This window comes from Motacilla alba, chromosome 7, assembly GCF_015832195.1.
Source record: "Motacilla alba alba isolate MOTALB_02 chromosome 7, Motacilla_alba_V1.0_pri, whole genome shotgun sequence".
In the NCBI taxonomy this organism is placed as follows: Eukaryota; Metazoa; Chordata; class Aves; order Passeriformes; family Motacillidae; genus Motacilla; species Motacilla alba.
This window is the reverse complement of record NC_052022.1, coordinates 8888127-8895879: the sequence shown is the minus strand read 5'-3', so window position 1 is coordinate 8895879 and position 7753 is coordinate 8888127. Positions and strand designations below refer to the sequence as shown.

The 7753-nt window shown below is 61.9% G+C and overlaps 1 protein-coding gene across 2 annotated transcripts; it reads left to right on the top strand.

Annotated features, from left to right (window-relative positions):
- Positions 1-1568: 1568 nt before the first annotated feature.
- Positions 1569-6806, top strand: EN1 (engrailed homeobox 1). Of its 2 annotated transcripts, XR_005257598.1 has the most exons (3): positions 1569-2311; positions 4904-5421; positions 6772-6806. XR_005257598.1 is itself a non-coding variant. In XM_038142768.1 (2 exons), exons 1-2 carry the CDS (start codon positions 1636-1638, stop codon positions 5218-5220), a joined length of 993 nt encoding a protein of 330 aa, XP_037998696.1. In that variant the 5' UTR covers positions 1569-1635; the 3' UTR covers positions 5221-5769. The 2 variants fall into 2 exon arrangements, 1 of the variants encoding a protein (XP_037998696.1); XM_038142768.1 differs by lacking the exon at positions 6772-6806 and having other exon boundaries at positions 4904-5769.
- Positions 6807-7753: the final 947 nt, after the last annotated feature.

Sequence of the window (7753 nt, the reverse complement as noted above, 5' to 3'; positions counted from 1 at the left end):
TGCGGCCCCAGCAGTCCAGCAAAACCAGAACTGGGACAACGGTATTTTTATTTATTTTCTGTAAATTCATTTTTAGGCAGCTGCATCAGTTCTGGCTTTTTCTTCCCATCCCTTAAAATCCTTAAATTTTCTGTCTGCCTCAACACACGTCCCGAAGCGCTCGTTCCCTGCCGGGCAGAAAAAACCAAAACAAAACCGAACAAAAATACCAGGGAAAAAAAAAAAAAAAAAAAAAGCAACAAACCGAAACCAACCAACCAAACAAGCAAACATCAAAAAGCAGACGAGGAAACATTATACGAGTTCAGCTGTGAGCCGGAGCTGATCTGCTTCGTATTCCGTAAAAATCCCCAAACCCAGTAAAAGAACAAACCAGAGAGAGGCTTCGGCCGTAAGACCAGCTCGTCCCGGCAGTGCTTCCTGCCTTTATGGCCATTTATTGTTGTCATTATTATTATTATTACTGTAATTTTTATTCCTCCAAACCAAAGACGGTTCGATTCCAGGGAGCCTCCACTCGGCTCGCCATCTCCCGCGCTACCCAACGCCGCGGCGGGAGAATAGAAAGCAAAAAAGAAAAAGAGGGGGAAAGCGCACAGATTTGGAAGAGGGGGCGTTTATTATCGCTGGGGCAACAGCAAAGCGGCCGATGACCAAATCCCCGCCACCCGCGGAGAACACGGCGCGGCTGGAAGTTGTTTACGGGGCTAGTCGGGGGCCGGGGAGGAGGGGGTGTCCGGGTCCACGCGCGTGGGCGCGGCGCGCAGCCCCCGCCCCGTCGCTGGCGCTGCCGCCGCCCGCCCCGTCCCGCCCGGTGCCGTCCGCCCCGTCCGGTGCCCGCGCGGTATTTATGGCGGCGGCCCGGCGGGCGCCCATTGGGCGCGGCGCGGGGTGTCAGCGGCGGCGGCGCCGCGCCATTGGCCGCCCCCACGTGCGGGGCCACCTCACGTGCTTCCGGTGCGAGTGAAAAAAGTGTGGCTGAGGGATTTTTTAGGGAGAGTTTGGTGCACGGACCGGCGCTGTCAGAGATTTGGCTTTTTTTTCTTTTTTTTTTTTTTTGAAAAAAAAAAAAAAGGAGAAGGAGAAAAAAAAAAAAAGAAAGAATTAAAAAAAGAACCCTAAGCGGGCGCGGGCGGCGCAGCACCGGGCTGGCGGGGACGGGCTCCGGCAGCCCGCGGCGTGGGCAGAGCGGAGCGTGACAGCGGGGCAGCGCGGAGCCGCCGCGGCGGCGGCACCGGCAGAGAGATGGGCAGATCGTGACGGGTTTTTCGGGGGGCGGGTTTTTTGGGGGGGCCTTGGTGCAGCCGCACACCTTTTTGGGTTTTTTTTTGTTTTTTTTTTTTTTTTTTTCTTTTGGTGGTGGAAATATAAGCTGATCGGGAGAAGGGGGAGAGAAGCCCTCCAGTATCTCCCAGGTTTTGGATCCATCCGTGAGAGGGAGAGAAAAAATATCTCAGCTCCAGCCCAACAAGTGGATTTTAATATTTTTCTTTTTTTTTTTCTTTTTTCTTTTTTTTTTTTTGTAAATTTTTCCTCCCCCTTTTCCACCCCGCCACCCACCGTCAAAGTGGGGTGGGCGTAAAGTGGGTGGGTGGGGGGGAAAAGAGGCAGCGATCTCCGTGGCGGGGACTGAGCATGGAAGAGCCGCCGGAGGGGCACGGCCACCGAGACGCGGCGCCCGGCCCGGCGAGCAGCGGCAGCGGCAGCGATGGCGAGAGCGTGCCCGTGTCCCCCAGCCCCGCGCCCGCCTCCCCCGCCGCGCCCTGCCCCCTGCCCCTGCCCCGCCGCCGCCACCCGCCGCCACCGCCGCCGCCCCCGCCGCCGCCGCCCCACCGCACCACCAACTTTTTCATCGACAACATCCTGAGGCCGGACTTCGGCTGCAAGAAGGAGCCGCCCGCGCCGGCCGGCGGCGGAGGAGGAGGCAGCCGGGAGCGGGACGGAGATCGGGGGCAGAGCTCAGGTAGAGAAAACGTCAACCCGCTGCTGGCCCGGCCGCCCAACCCGCCCGCCCTCCTCTGCCCGGACTCGAACTGCCGTCCCGACGGCTCCGCGCCGCCGCCGCCGCCCGCCGCCGCCGCCAAAGCCAGTCCCGCCGCGGCAGCAGCGGCGGCGGCGGCGTCGGGGGCGGCCAAGCCCCCCGCCGACGGGGGCGAGACTCACCCGGCGAAGTACGGGGAGCACGGCAGCCCCGCCATCCTCCTCATGGGCTCTAATAATGGAGGACCTGTTATAAAGCCCGACTCGCAACAGCCGCTGGTGTGGCCTGCCTGGGTCTACTGCACTAGGTATTCAGACAGACCGTCCTCGGGTAAGGAACCGCGGCGCATCTGGGAGCTGTTAAATCGTGACAAGGTCGCCCCCCCCCCCCCCCCTTCCCTCTTCCCCCCTTGGCTTTGGCTCCCGGCTTGTTGAGGACCTCGCGTGGGGGGGAGGGCGGCCTGGGTCACCCGGGGCGAGAGGAAACGCGTCCCCCCCCACCGCCACCACCCCTCCTTCCTCCTCCGAGTCTCCCAAATTTGAATGTGACGCCGGGCCCCGATTCGGCAGCGGTTCGATGCGGAGAGCCGGCGGGAGCGACCCCTTCCCGCGCCCCCGCCCGCCCCGCCTGCCGCAGCCCCGGGTGTTCCGCAGCGCGGCGGCGCGGGGTGAGAGCGTTGCGAGAAAAAGGCAGCGGGGTCGGCCGCTCCCTTGTTCTGAGGCTTTTTCTCCCCTTATTATTTTTTTTTTCCTGGGTGCTGCTGGAGGAGCGAGGGGGCAAAGACCCGAGGCGCATGTTGAGGGGCTGCTGGCGGTGCGGGGGGAGGAGGTAGTGTTTTCTTGGAGGCGAAGGAAAAAGGGCTTTATCGAAGGTGGCGGAGGGGCTGTTTAGCCGGGCCTCTGCAGCGAGCCAGGCAGGCCCTTAGGCCGCGCATTGCCGCCGGAGCCGGTGCTCCGTGCTGCCGTTCGGGGCCCAGCTCCAGGGTGAGGATATGCCTCTGCCCGAGGTCGTCCCCGTGGGAGCCTCGGCCCTCCCGGCCCTGTTTTGCCGCCCCTTCTACGTCTTTACATTCCCCAGGTGCCCTCAGGCACCCCTTTATTTATCACCGTTACTTTTTGGTTTTTATTGTAATTTTTTTTTTTTTTTGAAAGAAGCCGAGGATGAGGAGATGGGGTTCCCCCATGACACCTCCAGCCAGCAGCCAGGGATCGGCCAGCGCGGCGCGGGGCCGGGGTGGGCTCCCCTGTGCCGGCTCCAGTGCGCGGGCATGGCCCCGGCCCCGCGCCGCGCTGCCCGGCCTGGTGCTCCTCGCCGGCCGTCAGTGCGGCCGAGCCGTCTCCATCCCCCGTTATTGACACGTCCAGCGACTTCAAACTCAGAAAAGCCTCTTTGATTGACTGGGCTGATTGATGGGGTGATAGAGCTGTCAGACGGCACGGCCTCGCTCCCGGCCGGCCCGGCCGCCGGTGTTGTGTTGCCGATTCCCAGGGCCACCGAGCGCCCGGTGTTCTGCACTTGCGCCTTCATTTCCTTTCCTCCCCTTTCTTCGGGCGAAGGATCATTTCTGCATGTCCTCCTCCCCGACGCTCCCTGCTCGCTGTGACCTGGAGGGGAGAAGGGCGAGGGGAGGCTGGCTGGGCTCGGCCGCTCTCTTTGTTGTGCTCGTAGCTGCCCGCCGGCCCCGACTGCTTCTCTCAGCTCCGGGGACGAGCGGGCTGCGGCGGTCGGAGGCGCCGGCACCCCGCTGCAAGGTGCCGGGACTCAGCAATTCACTCCCCGCGCCCTCCACCCCCCGCCGGTCCGGCCCGGGAAAATCCCGCTGGGCCCCGTCCCTCTCCCCACCGGGCCTCGTCTCTCTCCCCGCCGACAGCCGCTGCCGAGCCGGGGGGAATCCCCCCTTTTCCGGGGCGAAGCTGCGCCGGGAGAGGAGCTTTCGGCCTACTCGGCGGCAGGGAGGCCTCGCCGGCTTCGGCTCCGGCTGCTGCTGGCGGGGGACTGCGGGCCTGGGACCGCCCGCCGAGCCCGGCAGCTGTCGGGGAATTTTCGTAGATCCCATTCTTCACGGTTCCCTCCCCGCTCCTCTTCCCCGTGGCCGGGCCAGGCCGGCGGGCAGAGGACCGGGGGTACCCCTCCTCGGCTAGGCGCTGCCCTCAGGATGCGCCCCGGGACCCGGTAGCTTCCCCGGCAGCTGTGTTGCACTTCAGCGGGCCCCTTTGCGGCCTGGATGTGGAGCAGCGGGGCTCTGCTTTTGGCTGGGCTTCGCGGAGGGAGCTGCTAGCGGGGCCGTAGGTCCCCGGCAGGGATCGGCCGCCGGAGAGCCCAGGCGACCCGGGCGGTGTCGGCGGGGCTCCGGGGTGGCGGCGGAGACGGGCCCCCCAGGATTGGGCTGGCTTTGCGGAGAGGCTCGTTGTCCCCCGAAAGGAGACCAGGGCAGCTTTCTGCCAGTCTGCTGCTGCTGGCGGCAGCTCCCCGGTGCCCGGCAGCAGGGACCTTCGGTCCCCGCGCTGCCCGGCGGAATCGCTGCCCGGCCGGCCGGCGCCTGTCCCGGGCCATGCAGGAGAGCGGCTCGGCCCTGCAGGGCGGGCGGAGCGGCGCCCCGACGTGTGCCGGAGAGGGGGGCGAGGGGGCTCCGCTCCCCTCGCCCGCAGGAGCGGCTCGGCGGGGCCGGGGCGGCGGGTGATGAGCGGGCGAGCTCGGCCCCGGCCTCCCCGTTCCTTCCCCATCCTTCCCTCCGCCGTGCCGGGGCGGCGGTGCCGGGCTTGGGGGGCTGGGGGGGACCTACAGAACCAGCACAAATTCACCCGTCGGCCATTTTTCCTCGGCCGGCGGGGCGGGGGCGGCGGTCGGTCTGTCGGGCGGGCGGTCGGTCTGTCGGTCGGCGGCGCGGCCCTGCCCAGCGGCGTGTGTGTGCCCTGCCCGCAGGCCCCCGCACCAGGAAGCTGAAGAAGAAGAAGACGGAGAAGGAGGACAAGCGGCCGCGGACGGCGTTCACGGCCGAGCAGCTGCAGCGGCTGAAGGCGGAGTTCCAGGCGAACCGGTACATCACGGAGCAGCGGCGGCAGAGCCTGGCCCAAGAGCTCAGCCTCAACGAGTCCCAGATCAAGATCTGGTTCCAGAACAAACGGGCCAAAATCAAGAAGGCGACGGGCATTAAGAACGGGCTGGCGCTGCACCTCATGGCCCAGGGACTCTACAACCACTCCACTACCACGGTGCAGGACAAAGAGGAGAGCGAGTGAGGCGGGCGGCCCCAGCCCAGCCCTGCGCCGCGGCGCCGGCCCGCCGGCCGGGAGGCGGACAGGTGCGATTTAAAAGCAGATCTATTGTCTATCCATAGTATAAGGACTCCGATTAAGAAAAAAAAAATAAAATATGAACACTTAAGAAAATTATCTCTATATAGCCAAACAGCATATGACCTTGTATATATTTAATTTCAGGTAAGAAATATGTGTAGCGATCTCTATTTGCTGGACAGTTTCTCTCTTCCCTTCTCTCTGTTTCTCCTTTCTTTTGTTCGTTTGTTCGTTTTGTTTGCTTTCCTTTTTTTTTCTTTCCCCCCCATGTCCGTTGCTCCTGTTTTACAGTAAATGTCGGACTTTTCTCATCTGTCGTTTGATCTTGTTTTATTTTTTTTTTGTGTGTGTGAATTTCTGTCTCTCTCTCTTTTTTTTTTCCCGAGGAAAAAAAAATTCTGATCCACAGACTGCGAGACTGAACCCGCCGCTACAAGCCAAAGATTTTATTATGTTCAGAAATCTGTAGTCTGAAATAAAGTGTAGACTGTGTTCAGGATCCAGGCTGGCTGTAATTCTTTATTTTAGTGTATGGATGTTTGCATATATATATATATATATATACATAAAAATATAATAAATAAATGTATATATACAAACACCATATGCTGTGTACATAGTGCCATTTTAGTGGCATATTTAGGTTTTGCTTTCGATAGATGCAGCAATTTTTAAACTACTCCTCCCTTGTTCAAAACCCTTAGACCTTCGATTTTTAAAAAAATATTTTTAATTTTTCTGCCCGTTAAAAAGAATTAATTCTCTTTGGCAATTGCGGTCGTGCTTCACCTCCCACATCTCCCTTTTGAACCAGAAATTAAAACCACCTCATAATAATGGTGATACAAGTTCCTGCTGAAAAATTGCCTGAAATCGTCTGGATGCTTAGGGCTCCGGGATGTGTTGGAGAGATATTTGTCTGACAGCTCCTTGCCTCTCTCCGAGAGGATCTGCTCCCGCGCTGTTTCCAGCGAGGACCTCTCCCGAGGATCGGACCGGAGCGATCGGCACCCGGCGCCGGGCGCTGCGCCACCGCTCCCGGGAGCGCTCCCGGCGCCGCTCCCTGCCTGCCTCCGCTCCCTCTCGCGGGGCTCGGGCTCGCATTTGCCGAGTGCTTGGACGCGCGGGGTGGCGGAGGGCCGGCGGCACGGCGGAGCTCCGGGCTGCGGCCCCGCTCCGCTTTCCCGCCCGCCCCGCTGAAAAGCCGGCCGTGCCCGGTCCCGGGTCGGCTCTCTTGGTGCCGGCCGGGGGACACGGACGGGCTGGGGCCGGGCCGTGCCCACGGCCTTGTCCTCGAGCCGTCGAGGACCGCCAGGCCCGAGCCCACGCGGGCCTTGCGTGGGGCCCCGCCGAGCCGACGGCAGGCGACGGGATTCCCCTCCTCACTGACCCTGCTGGAACCGGGCACCGAGGCGGGTGGAGAGCCGCCCGTCCCCCTCCACGAGGCTGTCTGTCGGCTTTCCTTCTTTCTGCTCCTCTCTATCCCTGCCCTAGGCCCGCAGCCGGCTGGGCGAAGAGGACAAGCGAGCAGAGCTGGAGCCGGGGGACCCTTTCTCCTGCATCTCCCCGGAGGATGGGGCGATGCCGAGGCCATGCCCAGGTCAGTGGGACCGGGGGAGGGGAGGGGGCAAGCAGCAGCACTCTCGGTCGGCGTAGCCTGCAGCTCCCCTCTCCTCGTCCCGTTGGAGGCATTAGGGGTTTTCCGTCTGTTTGAGAAGGGGAGCAGTGGGGATGATGGCTTCTGCCATTTTCGTGCTTTTTAACTTTTCCTGCTTAGAGCTGCGGTTTGTTATCACCGTCCGGGGATGGAGGCGCAGGCTGGGAGAGAGCCCCTGCCCTCCGTGCCCGTTGCCCGTGGGGCAGGACCCCTCCTATACCTCATCCCACTCCAAACTCCCCCAGCGTATCCCACCCCATCCCATCCCCGCCCAGCCCAGCCCGCCTCTGCCCGCCAAGGGCTCTTCTCTCTGCCGGCCGAAGAGCCGGGAAGCCGGGAATACTCGGAGGGCTTAAATAAATGTTGTACAGCGCCATCTAAAGTTGTGCATTTCTCTCTCTCTCTCTCTCTCTCTCTCTCTTTTTTTTTTTTTTTTTTTTTTTTTTTTTCTCCGATGGGATTGGAACGTGAACTCAAATCTTCCGCACTGAGGAAAATAAAGCCGTCCTTCAAAGTGCGAGTTCCACCGCTCGCGGGGAAAGCGGTCGGCGATTGCCCGGACCGGCGGGGCAGCTGCAGAGTTCGGGGGCCGCATTCACACTGCCCCCGAAGCCCCCCTTCACTTGCCGCTGTCGGGGGGACACAGGGAGGTTGCTCCCCTACTCCCGCCCGCTCCAGTCTCAGTTCAATCCTCTGCCTTTGCCATTCACGCCGTCTCGCACTCCCCTGGAGCTGTAGAGGCGAAAAATGGCATTTCTCCTTAAAAATCGAGTAACGATCCTCCCCGAGCGCATTCCCGGGGCCGTATCTGGCCCGGAC

Excerpts from the sequence above, each read along its gene's own strand:
- EN1 (XM_038142768.1), top strand. The coding sequence starts at position 1,636 with ATGGAAGAGCCGCCGGAGGGGCACGGCCACCGAGACGCGGCGCCCGGC. Across the intron at positions 2,312-4,903 it reads TTCAGACAGACCGTCCTCGG|GCCCCCGCACCAGGAAGCTG; the intron begins GTAAGGAACCGC and ends CCCTGCCCGCAG.